Source organism: Ylistrum balloti, unplaced genomic scaffold (genome assembly GCF_031769215.1).
Source record: "Ylistrum balloti isolate Yb309-2 unplaced genomic scaffold, AGI_CSIRO_Ybal_v1 Utg370344, whole genome shotgun sequence".
NCBI classification, from domain to species: Eukaryota; Metazoa; Mollusca; class Bivalvia; order Pectinida; family Pectinidae; genus Ylistrum; species Ylistrum balloti.
Window position 1 is genome coordinate 2608214 of NW_026782247.1, and position 24365 is coordinate 2632578.

At 36.9% G+C, this 24365-nt stretch overlaps 1 protein-coding gene across 1 annotated transcript; it reads left to right on the top strand.

The window, feature by feature from the left end:
* The first annotated feature begins 481 nt into the window (after positions 1–481).
* On the top strand, positions 482–23504 carry LOC132553695 (amine oxidase [flavin-containing]-like). Its single transcript, XM_060217955.1, has 15 exons — positions 482–919; positions 11148–11242; positions 13885–14022; positions 14402–14506; positions 14704–14795; positions 15945–16086; positions 16340–16403; positions 17227–17315; positions 17987–18146; positions 18918–19014; positions 19463–19574; positions 20073–20170; positions 20785–20896; positions 21736–21798; positions 22053–23504. The coding sequence occupies exons 1-15, from the start codon at positions 871–873 to the stop codon at positions 22194–22196; spliced, it is 1560 nt and encodes a 519-aa protein (XP_060073938.1). The 5' UTR covers positions 482–870; the 3' UTR covers positions 22197–23504.
* The last annotated feature ends 861 nt before the right edge of the window (positions 23505–24365 follow it).

The following is a 24365-nucleotide window of genomic DNA, read 5'->3' on the forward strand; positions in this document are numbered from 1 at the left end:
ACTTTTGGAACATAGATGCAACCTTGTCTGAATTCCTAGATTTCGCCTTGACATCAATGCTATATGTTCTTATGAACTGAACACCTGGCAACGTTATAGCTACTCATGCAGTGGCTAACCTACTTAAACATCGCGATAGCGGCTTCTTTAAGATGTTATCGGCTATGTAGGAATAAAAACCTTTATCAATTATTGAAACTTCAATGATTTCGATAGACAAATTACCATCTTTGAGCAGATGCCTAGCAACGTTCTCGTTATTCTGCGGCTGAAGCGCGCGCGAGACTCCGCGAGCAGACGGTCATATCTTGGCACGTGACGAAATTATGTATGTTCGAGCGGAGAGTTGATGGAGATTTTGCTGTGGTGACCCTCCTAATAAATGAGAGTGACTGGAGTGTTCCCGGAATAATCAATAGGTGATAGATACGAATGAGATTGTCGTGTTTTATAACCCTGGAGCCGACAGACATTGAACTTGTGTGTAGTCGTGAACAAGCACACGTGCATTGTCTTTTGTGTTGAATGATGTAAAGGCAGCACTACACTCAATCGACATATATTTAGCATGCCGACTAATGTGTAAGCCTTCCGTAAATTCCCGAAGATCAGTTTGGACACTGGCTGGTGCTGCTAGCGCGCGTTCAGCATTTGTCTGCTTTTGTAAAGCTACTGTTCTGTGACCGTGTTTGTTTATATATCGATCGCGTTTACACACGTGCATGTACGTGTGTTAAGTTAACAATATTTACACTACCAATGTATTAGACGGTTATCAAGTTCCAGTTCAAATTCGAATGTTTACACTACATATGAAGAATATATTTTTGAATTTTCACTTTGGTCAATAGCAGACGACACCTATTCAACATGGCTGACAAAAGACGGGATGTTATCGTCATTGGTGCTGGCTTGAGCGGTAAGGCTTTTTGGTCATATTTTTCTACTTATAACATCTCCGCACTAAGTTGGCCTATTTAACCTGTAATAGTGTTTTAAGAGATCTTGCAAAATGTTTGGTCGAGGGGTGCACGTCTTGCGTAACTTTTGATCGTATCACAGTATACTATACGTGGATGTAATACATTGTTATATATTTGATGAAGGTAAATATAACGTACTATTTCCCGGTCATTACGAGAGCACAATGAACTATTGTCACCATAATGTAACCAAGCGAGAACAGCTCAGTACATGTAAATACAACTGTAAAGCTGTATTGTGTAACACCTGTATGTCATAACGATGTAACATTCTAAAGGACACAGATTTCGTTATGGTAAGTTTTCAGTGATTTTAAAAGTGATAACAAACGACGTAAGTGAACTGATGTACAAATTTTAGCACAGTAATACATATCTTTATGAACTGATAAGGTAGAGACAATGGGAAGCAAGGATTTGTACATGAAGTACTGATCGATCTTACCCAATTATTCCGAAATCGATTAATCATGGTCAATAACACCTCTTTCTGTAGCATGCATTGCTATTTTACCTAGGTCTGATCTGCAGACAGTATGCACTTAATTTTTCACTGAATTTAGGAAAAAGCGACATCATTTATGTTGTGCGAGCATTTTAAAATCAACTTTACATTTGTTGATGAAATGAATCAAGTACGATTCTATTTACAAGACTGATATATTACACGATATACTATAACACAAAGCGATTACAGATGTGTACTCAAATTTAGCAAGTTTGTTTTAAAAGGCGCTGTGACTTTATGTATGTCATGTCCAATATCTCACAAACATCAGCAATGTCCTCAAGTAAATAGGCATGACCTGTTAACATGTATGATCTAGTCTATGTAGCGGTATAAACAGACAAAGTAACATCGTATAGTGTAAGATGATAATTTAGTAGTATCAAAGAAATAAGTAACTTTAAGTAACTTTACAGATTTAGTCAACACTGACGATAAGGCAGTCACTTTACACATTTAGTCAACACTGACGATAAGGCAGTCACTTTACACATTTAGTCAACACTGACGATAAGGCAGTCACTTTACACATTTTGTCGAGACTAACGATAAGGCAGTCACTTTACACATTTTGTCGAGACTGACGATAAGGCAGTCACTTTACACATTTTGTCGAGACTGATGAAAAGACAGTCACTTTACACGTTTTGTCGAGACTGATGAAAAGACAGTCACTTTACACGTTTTGTCGAGACTGACGATAAGGCAGTCACTTTACACATTTAGTCAAGACTAACGATAAGGCAGTCACTTTACACATTTAGTCAAGACTAACGATAAGGCAGTCACTTTACACATTTTGTCAAGACTAACGATAAGGCAGTCACTTTACACATTTAGTCAAGACTAACGATAAGGCAGTCACTTTACACATTTTGTCAAGACTAACGATAAGGCAGTCACTTTACACATTTAGTCAAGACTAACGATAAGGCAGTCACTTTACACATTTTGTCGAGACTGACGATAAGGCAGTCACTTTACACATTTAGTCAAGACTAACGATAAGGCAGTCACTTTACACATTTTGTCGAGACTGACGATAAGGCAGTCACTTTACACATTTTGTCGAGACTGACGATAAGGCAGTCACTTTACACATTTTGTCGAAAATAACGATTAGACAGTCACTTTACACCTTTTGTCGAGACTGACGATTAGACAGTCACTTTACACATTTTGTCGAGACTGACGATAAGGCAGTCACTTTACACATTGTGTCGAGACTAACGATTAGACAGTCACATTACACATTTTGTCGAGACTGACGATAAGGCAGTCACTTTACACATTTTAATCATCACATCTGTGACAGATAGACAGCCTCTTGTTGATGATACAGCTACCAGTTGTTGTTTCCATTCATAGTGACAATGATAAGGTCTTTGTGAGAACCTTGCATTCGCGGTGAACAAATACGAATGCTTGTTTGTCGTCTATCGACTGGATATAAGTAAACTGCTGCTTTCAATTGGTCAGGATGCATTCTACATCATAAAATCTGGTGTAAAATCTAAATCGATATACGTTCTCTATGTTACCGCATTGTAACATAAAATGGACTGTTGTATGACCTTAGTCTCCGCTTTAGTCTAATTATTTAGAATATTCATATATTTACAAAATATTCTAGTTGGGATATTTAGAACATCCCCCACTTTGGCCCTTCACTGCTGTAATTTTCAATTTTGGAATCTCCAAACCATGAAATTTGGCCAAACATGTGTGTGTGTTATTACAAATCAGATCAAATTAAATACACAATTAATTCTCATTTGTGAAATTTGATAAAGCAGAATTTCATAAAGCATTTTTAAAAAATCACCATATACACCGCGTTTGAAAAGCAGCGACTTCAACTGTACCGTCATACAATGCATTATACAAAAGGAAGTAGGTGGCGCCACCTGGGGGCTATTTACGACGTCATGGCATAACAATTTTTCAAAGAAGGAACACTTTGTTTGATGTTTTTATTTATTATTTGCAAATTTATATACATATTATATCACCTTACCTATAGATATCATACATGTCTATATATCTAAATCACGATAAAATAACTTCTGTGATGTAAGCAAGCTTCACTCACTTTTGTGCAAATCTGATTTCCGATATATAAACACATAGTGATGAGCAAGTCATATCTAGAGACTATGTAAAAGCAATTGTAAGCACTTCGCTATGTCTGTCCTGGTAACATTAAGGTATCATGTCTTTTTTCTTTCTTCTTCTTAATTCCAATTTTTCCAAAAATTCAAATTCCTGAAGAATATACACTTTTTACAAATTTTAATGTCCTTATCATATTATTATAGCTGGTTATATCGTTAAAACGAATTGCGTTGATAGAGCTTAATGTGTCAATATTAAACATAAAAGTTGGCCTGTCCCAAACATTAATCCTCCTATCGAGGGCTGGGATAAAGTTTAATATGGGCAAGTGGTGAGATATCTCATTCAAACACTTAGTAAGATGATTTGATTTTCTCAATGTGCTTGTTGGTAACGTTGAATTGAAAACAAATATTCTAGTTAAAGTGCAATTGAGAAAGTTACAGAGTAATAATTGGATTTCGTATCAAGTTAGATTTTTTTGTAAGAAATCACTTCTGAATAAACTAGAAACAGCGGGCACTTTAAGATATAATATGATGTATGCAGTAGTTGTATATACTAGATGTCTGTACGCATTGAAACCGAAAGGTTTACATAGAGTTATCGTCAGACACCATATTTTGTATCTCAAGTGAGTGCGAGTACGATGCGAACTTATCAGCCTCTGTTCATTTGCCTCAGAAAATTCCAAGAGTATATGGCAGCCATGCTTAGTTATTTAAACAATTTCTAAAAATATTTTATGTACCGTTTGTTCAGTAGCGCGACCCACTTATGAGGCTATAGTGCACCTCGCCGTCTAGATTTTAACTTTTTTTTCAGATCAAATTGGATTTTTCTCCGTCGCATCCTAGGCTTGGAAATTTAGGCCTTTAGCATCACCAACGAGTCCTGGAAGTACAAAACAGCTGTATAATGTTAAATTAATTGTTTGACTCTACTGTATCTAACTCTAAATTTGAATCAAAAGGAGTTATTCACTTGTGTGTGAACCATCCTATGCTATTTGGGACCCCACACCTTCTGTCTGTGATATTATATTATCTACTTAGGACCCCACGCCTTCTGTCTTTGATATTATATTGTTGGCTTTGCCGGCGGACGTAATTGACGTGTCTGTTTTGACTTACAAATAAAACAGCAATTAGGACCATTCTCTTCGCTTTCGTTTATATTTTATGTTTGATTGTGATGACATGCACGTCGATGCTACCTAATTGGAACACAAATATTGTTCTATATACAATAGACACCACACTATAGCTTTATGAGGCTAGAGCAGCCACTTTGTACACCACATTATAGTAACAATAATACGACGGCAATACATCCATTTGGAACCATACAGCTTCTGTCTGTGATATTATTTACTTGGGACCCCACACCTTCTATCCGTGATATTATATTATCTACTTGGGACCCCACACCTTCTGTCTGTGATATTATATTATCTACTTGGGACCCCACACCTTCTGTCTGTGATATTATATTATCTGCTTGGGACCCCACACATTCTGTCTATGATATTATATTATCTGCTTTCGACCCTATACCTTCTGTCTATGATATTATCTACTTGGGACCCCACACCTTCTGTCTATGATATTATATTATCTGCTTGGGACCCCACACATTCTGTCTATGATATTATATTATCTACTTGGGACCCCACACCTTCTGTCTGTGATATTATATTATCTACTTGGGACCCCACACCTTCTGTATGTGATATTATCTACTTGGGACCCCACACCTTCTGTCTATGATATTATATTATCTACTTGGGACCCCACACCTTCTGTCTATGATAATATATCATCTACTTGTGACCCCACACCTTCTGTCTATGATATTATATTATCTACTTGGGACCCCACACCTTCTGTCTATGATATTATATTATCTACTTGGGACCCCACACCTTCTGTCTATGATATTATATTATCTAGTTGGGACCCCACACCTCCTGTCTGTGATATTACCTACTTGGGAAGATGACTGGTATGATTCCATTACATAAGACTCGAGGAACAACGACATTTTATATATACGATGTATTCGCCACTAAGATGTGACTCATTCTCGCCGAATCATTATTGGGTTTGCTTAGCATAAACGTAAAGCAAGTCTGCTGTTCAGGTGTCTTGTAAAAACATCAACAAAATCGATGTCGATAGAAACGTTTAGCTGGTATGTCTACCAAGGGGACAGGAAAATAAAACAACGACATGTATTTAAGAATTTTTTCAGATATAGAATATAGATATAGTAAAATACATATCTACTGGTTCCCGACAAGTAATTAGACCCTCCCCCTTCGCCAGCGTTAAGTGTGAGTCCTTTAAGTGATATCGCTTTACAAGACCCTGACATCGATTTGCCCGTCCTGTTGTAAATGTTTTCTTCACTCTTAGTAGCCCGTGGTACTACATCCATCTGATGTTCTGCACGCTTTTCACTGCTACAATGACCCTGCATTTCTCGCAGGGTCACTGTAGGTTTTATGTCTGATCATTTATATTATATATTCCAGTACATTGTACTGTTTTCAAACCACATGTTGATTAAGAAAACTGGTCAGTGTTATTGACGTTTGTATGCTGGTAAGTTGGCGAGGCTTTCAGTAACAGGAAATTGTCTGTCTCGTATTGTTAATATTAAAGCATTTCCTACTGGAATGGTGATGTCGACTTCATCAATGCTTGTAAGGATTACATCAATACAACTGTAACTGTCTGAATACATCCACGCCTGGACTGTCGGACATTAATCCAAATATCGATTATGTAATGACAATAACTGACATCATTTCTTATTTTGTTCACACTTGTACAAAGTGCTTCCTGTTTTTTCTTCACAATTTCTTTCTCGAATACAGCGTATTTAGTCTTGTACTGATAAGATGAACAGTGTATCAATTACATTGTATTTAGTCTTGTAGTGATAAGATGAACAGTGTATCAATTACATTGTATTTAGTCTTGTAGTGATAAGATGAACATTGTATCATTTCTATACATTGTATTTAGTCATGTACAGATAAAGTAATCAGTGTAGCAGACTTATGTGTTATCAGCATTACAGTGCCACGAGAGAGAATATAAAACATGGTCTCGAACAGTACGTAATGTGTCTCTACTACTGCCATGTACAGTTGTAACCTGCCCCCCCCAGCCTAGTACAGTCGTAACCTGTCCCTTCAGCCATGTACAGTTGCAACCTGTCCTTACAGCCATGTACAGTTGTAACCTGTCCCTACAGTCATGTACAGTTGTAACCCGCCCTACAGCCATATACCGTTGTAACATGTCCTTATAGCCATGTACAGTTGTAACCTGTCCCTACAGCTATGTACAGTTGTAACCTGTCCCAACAGCCATGTGCCGTTGTTACCTGTCCCTACAGGCATGTACAGTTGTAACCTGTCCCTACAGGCATGTACAGTTGTAACCTGTCCCTATTACAGCCATGTACCGTTGTAACCTGTCCCTACAGTCATGTACACTTGTAACCCACCCTACAGCCATATACCGTTGTAACCTGTCCCTATAGCCATCTACAGTTGTAACCTGTCCCTACAGCTATGTATAGTTGTAACCTGTCCCAACTGCCATGTACAGTTGTTACCTATCCCTATAGCCATGTACCGTTTTAACCTGTCCCTACAGGCTTGTACAGTTGTAACCTGTCCCTATTACAGCCATGTACCGTTGTAACATGTCCCTACAGTCATGTACAGTTGTAACCCGCCCTACAGCCATATACCGTTGTAAACTGTCCTGATAGCCATGTACAGTTGTAACCTGTCCCTACATCTATGTATAGTTGTTACCTGTCCCAACAGCCATGTGCAGTTGTAACCTGTCCCTACAACCATGTACAGTTGTAACCTGTCCCTACAGCTATGTACAGTTGTAACCTGTCCCAACAGCCATGTACAGTTGCAACCTGTCCTTACAGCCATGTACAGTTGTAACCTGTCCCTACAGTCATGTACAGTTGTAACCCGCCCTACAGCCATATACCGTTGTAACATGTCCTTATAGCCATGTACAGTTGTAACCTGTCCCTACAGCTATGTACAGTTGTAACCTGTCCCAACAGCCATGTGCCGTTGTTACCTGTCCCTACAGGCATGTACAGTTGTAACCTGTACCTACAGCCATATACCGTTGTAACCTGTCCCTATAGCCATCTACAGTTGTAACCTGTCCCTACAGCTATGTATAGTTGTAACCTGTCCCAACAGCCATGTACAGTTGTTACCTGTCCCTATAGCCATGTACCGTTTTAACCTGTCCCTACAGGCATGTACAGTTGTAACCTGTCCCTATTACAGCCATGTACCGTTGTAACCTGTCCCTACAGTCATGTACAGTTGTAACCCACCCTACAGCCATATACCGTTGTAACCTGTCCCTATAGCCATCTACAGTTGTAACCTGTCCCTACAGCTATGTATAGTTGTAACTTGTCCCAACAGCCATGTACAGTTGTTACCTATCCCTATAGCCATGTATCGTTTTAACCTGTCCCTACAGGCATGTACAGTTGTAACCTGTCCCTATTATAGCCATGTACCGTTGTAAACTGTCCTGATAGCCATGTACAGTTGTAACCTGTCCCTACAGCTATGTATAGTTGTAAACTGTCCTGATAGCCATGTACAGTTGTAACCTGTCCCTACAGCTATGTATAGTTGTAACCTGTCCCAACAGCCATGTGCAGTTGTAACCTGTCCCTACAACCATGTACAGTTGTAACCTGTCCCTACAGCTATGTACAGTTGTAACCTGTCCCAACAGCCATGTACAGTTGTAACCTGTACCTACAGCCAGGTACAGTTGCAACCTGTCCCTACAGCCATGTGTCGTTGTTACCTGTCCTTACAGGCATGTACAGTTGTAAACTGTCCCTACAGCCATGTACAGTTGCAACCTGTCCCTTTAGCCATGTACCGTTGTAACCTGTCCCAACAGCTATGTACAGTTGTAACTTGTCCCTACAGCCAGGTACAGTTGTAACCTGTCCCTGTAGCCATGTACCGTTGTAACCTTTCGCTACAGGCATTTACAGTTGTAACCTGTCCCTACAGCCATGTACAGTTGTAACCTGTCCCTATTACAGCCATGTACCGTTGTAACCTGTCCCTACAGTCATGTACAGTTGTAACCCGCCCTACAGCCATATACCGTTGTAAGCTGTCCTGATAGCCATGTACAGTTGTAACCTGTCCCTACAGCTATGTATAGTTGTAACCTGTCCCAACAGCCATGTGCAGTTGTAACCTGTCCCTACAACCATGTACAGTTGTAACCTGTCCCTACAGTCATGTACAGTTGTAACCCGCCCTACAGCCATATACCGTTGTAACATGTCCTTATAGCCATGTAAGTTGTAACCTGTCCCTACAGCTATGTACAGTTGTAACCTGTCCCAACAGCCATGTGCCGTTGTTACCTGTCCCTACAGGCATGTACAGTTGTAACCTGTACCTACAGCCATATACCGTTGTAACCTGTCCCTATAGCCATCTACAGTTGTAACCTGTCCCTACAGCTATGTATAGTTGTAACCTGTCCCAACAGCCATGTACAGTTGTTACCTGTCCCTATAGCCATGTACCGTTTTAACCTGTCCCTACAGGCATGTACAGTTGTAACCTGTCCCTATTACAGCCATGTACCGTTGTAACCTGTCCCTACAGTCATGTACAGTTGTAACCCACCCTACAGCCATATACCGTTGTAACCTGTCCCTATAGCCATCTACAGTTGTAACCTGTCCCTACAGCTATGTATAGTTGTAACCTGTCCCAACAGCCATGTACAGTTGTTACCTATCCCTATAGCCATGTACCGTTTTAACCTGTCCCTACAGGCATGTACAGTTGTAACCTGTACCTACAGCCATATACCGTTGTAAACTGTCCTGATAGCCATGTACAGTTGTAACCTGTCCCTACAGCTATGTATAGTTGTAACCTGTCCCAACAGCCATGTGCAGTTGTAACCTGTCCCTACAACCATGTACAGTTGTAACCTGTCCCTACAGCTATGTACAGTTGTAACCTGTCCCAACAGCCATGTACAGTTGTAACCTGTACCTACAGCCAGGTACAGTTGCAACCTGTCCCTACAGCCATGTGTCGTTGTTACCTGTCCTTACAGGCATGTACAGTTGTAAACTGTCCCTACAGCCATGTACCGTTGTAACCTGTCCCTTTAGCCATGTACCGTTGTAACCTGTCCGTCCCAACAGCTATGTACAGTTGTAACTTGTCCCTACAGCCAGGTACAGTTGTAACCTGTCCCTATAGCCATGTACCGTTGTAACCTTTCGCTACAGGCATTTACAGTTGTAACCTGTCCCTACAGCCATGTACAGTTGTAACCTGTCCCTATTACAGCCATGTACCGTTGTAACCTGTCCCTACAGTCATGTACAGTTGTAACCCGCCCTACAGCCATATACCGTTGTAACCTGTCTCTATAGCCATGTACAGTTGTATCCTGTCCCTACAGGCATGTACAATTGTAACCTGTCCCTATTACAGCCATGTACCGTTGTAACCTGTCCCTATTACAGCCATGTACCGGTGTAACCTGTCCCTACAGGCATGTACAGTTGTAACCCGCCCTACAGCCATATACCGTTGTAACCTGTCCCTATAGCCATGTACAGTTATAACCTGTCCCTACAGGCATGTACAGTTGTAACCTGTCCCAACAGCCATGTACAGTTGTAACCTTTCCCTATAGCCATGTACCGTTGTAACCTGTCCCTACAGGCATGTACAGTTGTAACCTGTCCCTATTATAGCCATGTACCGTTGCAACCTGTCCCTACAGTCATGTACAGTTGTAACCCGCCCTACAGCCATATACCGTTGTAACCTGTCCTTATAGCCATGTACAGTTGTAACCTGTCCCTACAGCTATGTACAGTTGTCACCTGTTCCAACAGCCATGTGCAGTTGTAACCTGTCCCAACAGCCATATACCGTTGTAACCTGTCCCTACAGCCATGTACATTTGTAACCTGTCCCCACAGTCATTTACAGTTGCAACCTGTCCCTACAGCCATGTACATTTGTAACCTGTCCCCACAGTCATTTACAGTTGCAACCTGTCCCTACAGCCATGTACCGTTGTTACCTGTCTCTACAGCTATGTACCGTTGTTACCTGTCTCTACAGCTATGTACCGTTGTAACATGTCCCTATAGCCATTTACAGTTGTAAACTATCCCTACAGCCAGGTAGAGTTGCAACCTGTCCCTACAGCCATGTGCCGTTGTTACCTGTCTCTACAGCTATGTATAGCTGTAACCTGTCCTAAAGCTCTGTACCGTTGTTACCTGTCTCTACAGCCATGTACAGTTGTAAACTGTCTCTACAGCCATGTACCGTTGTAGCCTGACCCTACAATCATTTATCTTAGTTGTGGTTTTGCACACACTGTTCCAAGAAAATTGCACATCATTTGTGTAAATTACGCTATGTAGTAAATTGTAAATCACCTGTAATCAAATTGTAGGTCTAGCGGCTGCCAAACTGCTGCATGAACAGGGACTTGACGTGTTGGTGCTTGAAGCCAGGGACCGTGTTGGCGGAAGGACGTACACCAAACATGTAAGTATATCATACGTATGGCCTCCCTTCTTATTCTGTTCCAACGTCGGGAGATTAATGGTAAATAATAATAAAAGACATGATGCACCAAGAATCAAACCCACTTAATTAAAGACAAATCGGGAACACGACGTTAGCTGAAACTGGACAAACTGTCCTTCTTTTGAAATCATTATAGCTACTGAAATTGTCATGCGGAAATTGGCCGTGATTTAGAATAGACGAATCACCAATAATTATCTAGGAAATACTAGATGAAATGTACATCTATTTAATTCACTATTATGGAATGATCATACATGTCTAATTTATCATTCAGAATTGATTGCCCTACATTAAATCAGTCATTGGTATTGTTATTATGTTTTGATATGTGAAATAATTCCAAAGAACTGTTCACACCATAACGTTTATATTATGGTTGTGAATATTAGATTTGTAAAGTAGTGTTTATAACTTTCATCATGGAACGTTTACTTTCAATGTGTTGTTGTTTATGGAATGTAGATTAATTGTTTATAGCGGTACGTTTAGCTGCAATTTCTTGACCTGTCACGGAAATATGCGGCAAAGTCTTCTATCACTTTACGAAGCGGAAATCAGCACCACTCTCGGTCGTATTAGTGAAGTACATGTCGGTACAATACTCCAATTGTTTCTGCATCGAAATCAATAACTACGAGGCATTACACTAAGCAAACGTCTGTGTCTGACACATATTTCATGCAGGTTTAGAGCTCTTTCCTGTTTTAAATTGTTTTATGTCGTCAGGTCGTGATTGATATGCCACGTCCTAACCTGTATTCCGAATTCATGTTGTGCTCGGTGAACCTCTGATTGAGGTGCAGAATCACTGACGAGTCCTAGGAGGACGATATAGCCGTATTATGCACTTTGACTCTTCTCTTAGTTAAATTAGTATTAAACATTGATATTCACTTGTTTACCTTTTGTTCAATTTCTGAAACGACCTTATCGGATTACTCTAGACGTTTATGTGCATCTCCATAGACACTTTTATGAAGTATAGATATATACATATCAATTGTAATCATAGGCTATGAATGGATATCATAAATATTTTATACTTTTTATGTATTTATTCATTTTTTTTTTTTAACTTTTTTGCCTTTGTTTTGTTTTTGTTTTAAAGAATGTTAAACATTGACATAAGTAGTTTGTCATCATTTGAAAGTTATCACTGAATTTTTTTGTGGTGTTACATATGCTTTGCTCAAGATGTTAATAATTTTGAAAAAGAAAGAAAAATAATAATAAAAAAAACAACGCCATGTCAATAGAATTTTAATTGAAAATCATATTTGATGAATACCTAGGGTCATCAGAAATCCGTTTAAATTTGCTCACGGTCCATTTTGATGACATTTTAGCCATAATATACCATGTAGATCAATGTCCTTGCCAACTGTTACCTCATTCGAATGATGGAACGATTCAAAATATACTTTGTACTTGTAAAATTATCAAAAAGGTATTGTAGTGTACCTCCCCAAGTATATGTCGACATTTCATTCGATCACATTGGATTTTCCTTAGTCGCCTTCCGGTCTTAAGACATTAGGCCCTTAGCGTCACTGGCGAGTCCTAGAAGGGCGAAACAGCTGTATGATACAGTTTAATTCTCTTTTGGCTCTACTGTATCTAACTCTTAATTTGTAATGAAAGGTGCTTTTTCACTTGTGTGTGTTTTGTACAATCTTTTCCACTCTATATGTTCTCCATAATATGTCGCCGAGTTAACATCTAGATACGTATGGTAGAAGCTCAGATCAAACTGTGACACTGATAGAACATGTACTTATCTTTTTCTAAATATTATGTAAAGGCCACGTTCGTAAATTCAATCGCAAACTAGACACAGAATAGTCAAATGATGATCATTTACCCGTTTTGTCCTTCTAGAACTCGTCAGTGATATAAGCATCATACAGCTTTGAAATGTAAAATATTTTTAGTGTTGACCATGAAGAAGTTCACGTGGCGGAATTCCCTAACCGATTATTCGACAGATGATGTCTTTTAAATAGTAATCTACCTGTCCCATATACCATATTTTACCCCAAAAGAACATCTAGTACACACGTATGTTTTACACCAATATCTATAAGGATTTATCTAAGAAACCATTGACTTTGAAATCAATTTGAGAGAAGCACTCTTCGAAAACAAAGCGATTCTTGTTTTTCATAATTTGGATGATTACCTGTTTCTGTCAATTAATGAGGCAATATTAGAAATCACTGTGGTTGGTGTTTGAAGGTATGTTTCATGGTAAACTGACTAGATAGTAAGTTTCCTACGACAGTGATAATTGTCACTTGTCACACGTATAGATACAATACAATCGCAGCATATTATTCCTTCTTCCGATACGGATAAAGCATGTAATGTAGCCATTCTGATAAGCTGTTGGCCTTTTAACTTTGAAAATATATGAACACATGAGTGTATTTCAAACAATCCATTTTTTTTATTTCTACATAAATTGTCTTACTCATCACAAGCTGCTTAACAATCATCTCAGACAGGCCTTGAAGAAAAAAATAAACTGTATGCTATGTTTCAGCCATTACCCATAGTTAAAACTTGTTAACAATGCATTCTTCTAAAATTTGTTTTAGAATGACGTCATCAATTACGTGGACGTTGGTGGGGCCTATGTGGGTCCTACTCAGAACCTGCTGTTACGTATGGCGGATGAGTTTGGAGTGAAGACTTACCTTACAAATGAAGTGGAGGATCTGGTTATCTACAGAAAGGTGGGTTTATCATCACCATATGATTTGTGCTTACATCGTTTATTGTTATTTAACGGAAACATTCTATTTATATATATGATGCTTATACATTTGTCCGGAACCCTCATCCAACCTATATATTGATATCTATTCCAATGCTGTAGTACACGTTGTCGGTGCTTATACAGAAAATTAATGTAAATCTTTTTTAGTGTCGTTATTTTACGTTGCTATTCATACTGACCAATCAAGTACAAGTATCAACAGGAACCAATCCATCTAACAGAATAACAATATATCACCTGTAATAACCACTTATTTACCCAGACAAAATCCCTATTTTCGATGCGGTTTGATGTATTGATATCGGCGTGTAAAGTTCAAGTGTTCTGTTCTTAAGGGAAGCAGCAGACGATTTAAAAGCTCTTTCCCGCCTATGGGAGGTTTTATTGCGCATCTGGACCTCCTCCAGGTCTTTCGAGTCATTGATGAGATGGGAAGTGAGGTAATACCGAATGCTATCATTTCATGACATCTGAAATGTATTTCCTATTTTGATTATGATATTCGGTTACAAAGAATTTAAAATAAATAATAAATAGCAGATGGTTTTCATTGAAACAACATCATTGTATAAATATGATTCATAGGTTCCATCTCCATTTGTCAAATACTTAAGCCATATTTATACATGCCTGGTAGATACCTGAAGCAGCACCATGGAATGCTCCACATGCAGAGGAATGGGACAATATGACGGTCCAAGAATTTCTCAATAGATACGCCTGGACTGAGTGAGTTACGTATCCTTACCTATCTCCCTGTATGATGCAGTACTGTAGACATTCAGACTTTCATTTCATAGTAACTATCCTCAAGGTGCTATTCCACTCCTGTATAATATATTGCAAATCAAGAGAGTCATTTATGTTAGAAATCAAGAAAATACCAAACTGTAATAATCATAATCCAAACTCAAATTTCAAAAAACCAGGACAAAATATTAACAAAAGTAATATTTACACAGAGACTCCCGAAAAGTAAAAAGAGTACATGTGTTCCGGAAGAGTAAGCGTCTTCTGCTTCATTAATGACACCCGCCATCTAAACTGTGGTCAATCCAAGTAAGTTAGGTCACGTTCGCAAATGAGAACACATACAACAGGCAAACTAAGGAGTACCAAACAAGTCCAGCTTCATATAACACAAAGAAATTTAAAAAATGTTCCAATGAAATCACTATGGCAATCACAAAACTCCTCCATAATTTTCATCAACCTGCATCTTTTGAAACTCTATACAAAACACATAATATCATAAGGATTATTGTATAAAGAGTTTGTAAACCTTCCTTTGATATATAAATTTCAATGTTACAAGCATTTAATAGTATGAGTATAAGTGTATCCTTATGAAAATTAAATTACAGACATTATGTTTAAAACCGGATAAAACAGTGATTGCATATCTGTATAACTAGTACAAGTAACAGCTTGGCTGTATACAGCGAATATACAACACTAATATGACCGAGCAGGTCGATACACATATAGAAATGTATATAGAGGAATTATTTAATACAAAAACCAAACCAACTTCCAACATAGTCTGGCTATTTAAGTGTTTTACGAATGCCTTCTATTCAATGGACCGCATATGTACACTGCACGTTTATTGATTCACGATAAACTTTTTTCTTTTCCTTGAACAATATATCACTGCTGAAGGGATACAGTCCATAATAGCTTTATAATGTCATTTTGTATATCTAACAGCATTGAAGACAGTGACAGAATGCATTATGTTGTAAAGAAAGGACACTATCTCTGTACAAATTGTCCAAACTACGCAAATTTCTATAACCTAATAATGCGGTCATGTAATTTCAAGTAAAGTTGTAAAAACATGTCAATTGTACTGAATCAACGTTTGCATTATTAAAGTGCTGTGAAAAGATTCGCCACGGGATTTGTGAACCTGAATGTGACGTCAGAGCCGTACGAATGTTCGTTGCTATGGTTTCTGTGGTATGTCAGACAATGTGGAGGCACGCATCGTATATTTTCCACATCCAATGGCGGACAGGTAATTGCATTTGTAATGATTGTAATAAAATATATAATTTGTTTTTATAATTCGGTGATTGTGATTAAAACGTATCAAAATAATTCTAAATTTGTTGCATTAAATGTAAAAATGTTTCTATCAGAACAGCAGGATAACATTATCAAAAGTTACTTCCCGTCTTTATGGTGATACTTGTACATTTCATTATAAAATATTTGATGTTTACTTATTCCTTATATTTTGGTCATATTTTCAATGAAACTATTTATAGGAGAGAAAGTTCGTCGGCGGTTCACAACAAATTAGCAAACACATTGCAAAGAAACTTGGAAATGGTATGTACACTTATTTTTTTGCTTTTGCTACGACCTATAGATTTCCTATAATTGCTCATTTGTGCAAATGCCATCAACTTAGTTTATTCACATCACATCAGTACATGGACATAATCGGGCGATGGTATTTACACAAATGGGAGATATTATGTTACAGAGGGTGGCAGAAAAGAACACACAAAACATTATTTGAATTTCTTTTTGTTTTAAAACTGGAGGGAAACAACAGTAGATAGTTCAGTTTTATATGGAAAGTGTCCGTATGGCATAAATTCATTCTGGCTGCATTTCGAAATTTATATAGCTCCGGTACTTTATGCTTATTTTGACATACTTTGACCTAGTTTAACATTACACAGTATTTAAAATCACGGAATATCTAGATTTCAAGAAACATTCTTTCTATCACACAACGTGCATTTTATTTGTCCAAAGAGTGCAGTAACATGATCATTATTATAACATGTGCCCAACCCAATAAATTGTATGTACCACACATATCATGGTTTTCATTTCTGTAGTATAAGTAAATTGGTTTCTTTCCCTTTTGGGTCTTCAATCGATGTTATAATTGACATTTAACTGTATAAACGATTAAAGCATCATAGACCATAAGCAGCTGTTCAATAACGAAATAATTTACTAAATGATCCCTTTTATTTTATAAATTGATTATAAACAGGGTTTAGAAATAGTTGATGAATTATGATATGCGACACAAGATTTTACATCGAACAATATTAGCCCTATTATGTATGATACGTACAATGTTGGCGTTTCTATGATTTTCACGTGAAACCATATTTTGGTTAACACATTTCAGATAGAGTGTTACTGTCGAAACCAATTTGTCTGATAAAACAAGAGAAAAATATGGTGAAGGTCACTGACGTACACGGCAACACATATCAGGTATAGTGTTTTTTATCAATAAGGCACATATATTGATAAATGCATTGATCTGCAGTTCGAGTAGTTTGTTTGAATGAAGAAATTAATAATTGATAAATCGATAAATCTAACCTACTATGATGCTCTCGTATTATTCTGACACCAGCTATAAGAAGGTAGCACTGGAAATCTGATTATTACACAAACTTAAAAAAACAATGGTAGCAATCATGTCAATGGAATCAATAAAACACCGCGTAGTTATTTTCGGAACCACAAACTCTTAATTATAAATAAACGAATCTCTTCCTTGATTTTATGCATTCAGACAAGAGTATTCAGTAAACGGCATTTTTTCCCATTTATTTATCATTTATTTCTTATATCGTGACTAAGTACAAATGAAAGACACATCTTGTAAAATTTCTAGATGGTTCAAACTTAATGGTTTTAACAAAAAAAAAAAAAAAAAACACTTTGCAAGGTATATTGCATCTGTAACATGGGAACTGCGTAGTAGATTTAAGATGGCATGTTTATCTTAAAACAATAAGTCTTTGGAAATTGTAGTAGGTCGAGAGATACTGTAATTGTTAATGTAGCAGAATACCGAGAAATACCGTACTTTATTACAAATTGACAACAGTGTCAACATATTAATGATTAACATTGAAGATATGTTTTCTTTACAGGCTACCTATGTTATAAGCGCCGTGCCACTACCACTACAAAGTAAGATAACCTTTGACCCTCCCCTGCCGTCCCTTCGTAACCAAATGATACAGCGAGTTCCTATGGGCTCTGTGATTAAAACCTTCACCTACTATACTAAACCATTCTGGCGGGATCGAGGTAAAAATTCTTTGAGTGCTGATTAGAAGGATTTATTCCTTTTTGCGGAATAAAGCATTACACCAAGAATGCTTCGAACTGACAAACAGATAAATCCTAGTTCGATAAGTAAAAAAGGGCATTTATCCTTGTGGAACACATGGTCTTACAGTATGCAGTGTTTTTCGACCTGTGATACAAAAAAAATTTTCGCCAATTGTTGAATTCGGCCTTGAAGTATGTAATACTACATTTCAGCTGAAATATCAAACATTTGCCAGGACAGTCGAAAGTTTTTCCCTACACTGGATTTTTCTTTTAAACTGTTTATAATGTATCAGTGCAGGTAATGCCGGTCGTCATATTAATCAAAGGTTTTGGCTGTCGAACAGTATTCTTTTTATTATTTTCTTATTATTCATGACTGGCAACAGTCGGTGTAATGTGTTTTTCACGGTGAACCCGTTCCCTTAAAAGCAATCGTTCGAGTCATGCTCTCTCTTGACTTATGACCTCTTACATGGAGGTACCTGATAATTTACCAGATCGCATTTATGCCACATTAGCGAACGATATATTGTTATTATTTTGGTCATTCTACACTAGGGAAGTGTATATCAATTGCATTCAAATTAAACGAGTGTGACAAAGAAGGTCGAATTTTACTTATGCCATTTAGATCTTTCCCAATGGTTTTCTGTAACATTTTTTTCAATTCCTGCCACAGATAGTTAGTTATCCCGATTTAAATCCACAAAAGGATTTTAAAGTCCTCCAATAAATACGTTTCAGGTTATTGTGGTTCAGCGATGATCGATGACGAGGAATCTATAATTAATTATACACTGGATGACGTCAAACCGGAAGGCGGGAAGCCCGCTCTTATGTCGTAAGTCATGTTTGACATAAAACAATTATCAGAATTAATTAGTATTTCGATTTTATTTCCTGAATATATTTTGAAATTTTCCTTTATGTGTAGTGAAGGACAAACATGTCGAGGGTTGGAATATTGTTTGGATAGTTTCCAGTTCTTTGTGATATTTTTGAAAAATATATTTGTTATGATGGGTAAGATAGGGCTTTGTTTATAGATTCACGTTATGAATTGATCATAATAATGTTTTTTTCTTTTTATGAAATTGGATTTCTGTCAGATCAGAACGACATATATCCATAACATTATCATAATCACACCATAATCACATTATTATAATCACAGCATGATTATACTTTTAATTCTAATTAATTATATTCTATGCTCGTTCTTGTTGATGAATTCAGAAAACTGTAATTTGTTGTTACTGAAGTTTAACATGTTTTTGTTTGTGTTTCAGGTTCGTTCTTGCTGATAAAGCCAGAAAGCTCTGTAATTTGACAGCAGAAGAGAGGAAACTCAGGATATGTCAAATGTACTCCAAAGTGTTCCAGACAGACGAGGCACTGCATGTAAATATGATGTCTTCTGAAAATAATTAATGATTAAAGTAGAAACGTATCAATAGCAGTTTTATTCCAATTTTGATCATTATTAACGTTCTTAGTCCTAGAAAGTCGAAACAGATGTATAAGGCTGCTTAATTCATAATTTGGATATTATGCATCAACGTCTACATTTGTATTGACATGTGCTATTCACCTGTGTGTCTTTTGTTGCAATCATATAAGAACATCACATCATATTCAGCGCAGTCGCGTAGTAAAACCATTTCATCTTGTAAGATATGTAAGCAGTTTGAAACGATTGTAAGTAATATCAAGATATAACAATATATATTGTGATATATTTGTTTATTGTAATGTCCTTATTACACTTCAACCCCGTCCCCATCAACTCCCAGCCCCGCAAGATGTCGTTATATTGTCACATTCCTAATGTTAGCTCTATCCCAATGATATGTCCGCATATTGACACATCACATATTGTGATAAATTGCCTACTTCTAGCCCATTCACTACGAGGAATATAACTGGCTGGCTGAACAATGGTCCGGAGGATGTTACACAGTCATGATGCCTCCAGGTTTCCTCACCAAATTTGGACAGTACGTTGTATTTCGTTTATGTTTTTATTATATTTAACATTGTCGTTTGACTTTTGGATATAACTGAGATATTTTAACGTAAGCAACGTTGATATATAATTCCAACGTCGTACCTGAAATCAAAATATGATGACATATACAAATAATACCATTTAGTCCATACATGTGTATATGTTTTACTTAGGGTCAATCTCATATCCCTTCCACCTTCCCAGGTATAGTGGTTCTTTATAGATGATAATCTTCCCAGGAAAAGTATATTTTAGAAATATTTATGAATATATATCAAGCAATGTTCTTTTTGGCATTTTAACCCTTTTTCGTACATTTTGAATAATAACTTTGCATTCATTTCGATCATATGATTATAAGATTAAGTTTTAATAAGATTAAGGAAATATAACAAACTTATTCTGAAACTATTCTTCGACAAAGATTATTTGTGATAGATTACCATTAGTTTATTCAATACAAATTGTGATCAGGTATTTTCATATCAACATATGCTTATTGATGCTGTTGTGAAATAAAGAGTTGCTTCTATCAAATTTGATATCTGAAACATATCGGATATTTTTTTTTAATAATAAAATGATTTTAACATGTTTGTGAAGGGAGATGCGACGACCGTTTGATAAAATCCATTTTGCCGGGACAGAAACTGCCACAGCTTGGTCAGGGTATATGGACGGTGCCATACAGGCTGGGGAACGATCTGCAAGAGAGGTTATTTTTATGATCAAAATGTCTACTTCTACAAAGAGTTGTCGTTCCTTGCACGTGCTTGCTAAAGTGTATGCTAGGAACGACAACCGTGGTTAGTGGTGAAATACAGACCATACATTTACTTCAGCCATTTTTTGTTAAAAGCCTATTCCTCCATCTCCATTTAATTATACGGGAATATAAACTTGAATACCCCTTGATTGAATCGGTCTGCGATAACTGTTTTGGATTTACATTTATGGTCATCAAATCAAATGCAGAAACAAAACACGTATTGATTATTGGGCCTATACTATATATTATCAGAAGTCATTTACATAAATACAACATATTTCCTAGTATATTACTGAATGTTATTGATCTACAGCAAACGTTTAACATGTTGAACCTTCGATTGTAGTACAAGTTAGTTTGATAACCTACAATAGTATGTTATACATGAAAGCCTTACTACTGAAATGCGTATACGTTTTTTATAAACAGTGTTTACAGAGTACATGTATCCGGCATCAAAAAGGACTGCCTCCTGCTGTCTTTAATTCAGATTCAAAGTTTACTGTTGTTTGTTAAGACCGCACACATGTATTATAGATCTACATGTCATGGCGGAAACATTATACATTAGATTAAAACTGTTTTTCCTCTTTTGGAAGAAACTCTCAAAGCTTAGCGACGCTAAAACACCATAATTTATCAGATATACCTTATGGGACATTTCCCTATTGGCTGATACATGGATATGTGTTCTCTTGATAACTTTGTGTCCTCTTATTGGTTATTTCGTTAGCAACCTATCGTTCATATGTATACTATACCAAGACTTATCCCATGTATTCTAGATCCTGAATCGTCTCGGAAAAATTCGTGAAGACCAGATCTGGGTTACCGAACCGGAACACAAGGTATGTGTATATACACACACCAAATTTTTGTTAAAGACTAAGATTTCATCATTGTAAATATTTAAGGGTTTGGTGACAGATTTTCGTGTTGGGATATCTCAAATTAAAAAAAAAATATATATATATATACAGCCTGTGAACTTATGAAAGGAAGATATTGAAAATGTTAGAAACCTTGATAATGTACAAAGATTAGTTCTTTAATCTGTATCGGTGACATGTTTGAAATAATTGAATGTTTGTCAAACTTCCAGGTGATACAGCCTAGGCCATTTCAGACTACATTCTGGGAGCGACATTCTCCTAGTGTTGGTGGTTTCCTGACGTTCTTGGGTCTGATGTCCGCCATGTCGTCAGTGGGAGTCGGGATGTACATATACACTAAGCATATGCGATAATAATGATACTATCAACTCCATTGCATATCCTGACTATTCATATCAACGTAATGTAAACAGACTGTCAATAAACATCAAATATCACGATAGTTTTTATACAGAACGGTATTCAGATATTCTATTATATATACTATTACTATTTTTATGAGATAATTGTTAATAGTATTATCTTGATGTTGTTTTCTTGTTGTCCTGAATATTCAATATTTACACTAAATCGCCGCTGTGGTGACGCCGATGCATACTATTAATTATCCAGTCGTTGCCGGTGCCCTGTTAAATAGGTTCTATGATACCCATGTATATACCAAGATCAATGTTAGTCTAAAAGATAAATTTGTAACGTGACGTCATCTGGATCCTTCCTTGAATATTATCGTGGAACAACAGAAGTTATCACCCAAAGCTAAACTTCTAACGGAAGTTACAATCCCGCAGCTAGAATGTTAAAGGAAGTTGTAATCCCGCAGCTAAACTTCTAACAGAAGTTATAATCCTGCAGCTAGAATTTTAACGGAAGTTATAATGCCACAGCTAAAATGTAAACGTCAGTAATGAATTCTGTCTAATGATGTTTAAGTGTACTGGTGTATTGAGTTATCGTGTATTGTTATCATAAACATGGCTTGGTTAGTATAATTTCGTCACATGGGCAAATCATATTGAAATCACGCCAAATGAATAATGTATGGGTGACATTACATTGGCTTACGTGTCGCTATTGGCTAATAGAGAGTAAATATTGCTTAGAGTGAAAACGCATTTAACCGATCTCCAGGTATCTGCCTGTGCCAACTCATCTGACTTCGTCAGGGCAAACAGATTTCTGGAATATCCTGAAAAATATTTTTCTGTGATAACCTTTGAAATAACCTTCATCCTTAATTTGGATGATGATTTCAACAAATTTGAGTTGGCTATGTTGGAATGTGCTTAGAAAGAGATGCCTTTGTGGAATAATGTGTAGTCACCTAGCAGGGTGAATTTGACAACCATAATGTGCATATATTCAAGTTTGAATGCAGATATCTCATCACTCAATGTCGAATTCCTCGTCGATTATATTTTCTGGTATATAACCACCTTGAAGTCTGTTCTGAATAACGACACGTCTTTAGAGGTTGACTGAGATTAAACATTGTGAGTACGAGATGTAGATGTGGTTAATTACAGGTTGTGATTTATATCTACATCGATATCAACACCATACAAATCCCCATGAAAGTATATGTCTGTAGTTATATATACATAATTATTGTAATGTTTAGTAATGTTACGAAAAATCATAATAAATAAATAGTCAATAGATGTACGTGTTATATAGTGTTTGTGCCAACCGTATTAAGTTTGTACTATTTACAGCCGTAGTGACATGACCTTCTCATTTGCATAACTCGCATTCAAACACTGTTTCAAAAGCATTTGCCGTGATTGAAATATTCGATCTGGTTACATAAAATGCATATAAGCTTACAGCTTGATTTTGCTTTGTAATATTGTAATACAGAAATATGGCGAGCGCAGATCTAATGATATGTATGTATTTGTGTATATCTTTCCTAACAATACGTCCTACATTTGAATACTTGGTAATTGACTACAATCGTCTTTAAAATTATCCAACTGCTCTCCCATGTTTTTTTCATAAGAAACCAAAATTTATGAATATAGAATTTGAAATTATCTTTGAATAACCCGTACAATGCATAAAAATTGAGCATTACCTACGTGAACTGCGCGATTTGCCCTCACCAACGTCAAAAAGTACCGATAATGAAACAAATCAGAGACATCACGTGTTATAACCGTTATATATCACTCCGGCTGCTGACATCAATAGAAAATTAATTATTCTATCGGGAATTAGGGGAACTAAAAATATCAATATGAATGTACGCACGCAGTACAAGATGACCAATTCTACTACACATTTACAACCGTCCTGAAACAAAGCACGATTGGTATAATGATGAACGTGCGAGTTATCATCATTGAAATAGTGGCACGGTTCAATATAAGTACTTCATGTTGTTCTAAAAAGATATGATATAAGAAAATTAAGATAGCTGACGAAGTATGGGGCTAGGACACTTCCCCATCTGCACTTTTCTGTCGATCACTTTGAATGTTCTCACAGTCTCATTAATGCCTCGTGGTCTTCAAGATTTA

Excerpts from the sequence above, each read along its gene's own strand:
- LOC132553695 (XM_060217955.1), top strand. The coding sequence starts at position 871 with ATGGCTGACAAAAGACGGGATGTTATCGTCATTGGTGCTGGCTTGAGC. Across the intron at positions 14,023-14,401 it reads ATCTGGTTATCTACAGAAAG|GGAAGCAGCAGACGATTTAA; the intron begins GTGGGTTTATCA and ends TCTGTTCTTAAG. Across the intron at positions 19,575-20,072 it reads AGACAGACGAGGCACTGCAT|CCCATTCACTACGAGGAATA; the intron begins GTAAATATGATG and ends GCCTACTTCTAG.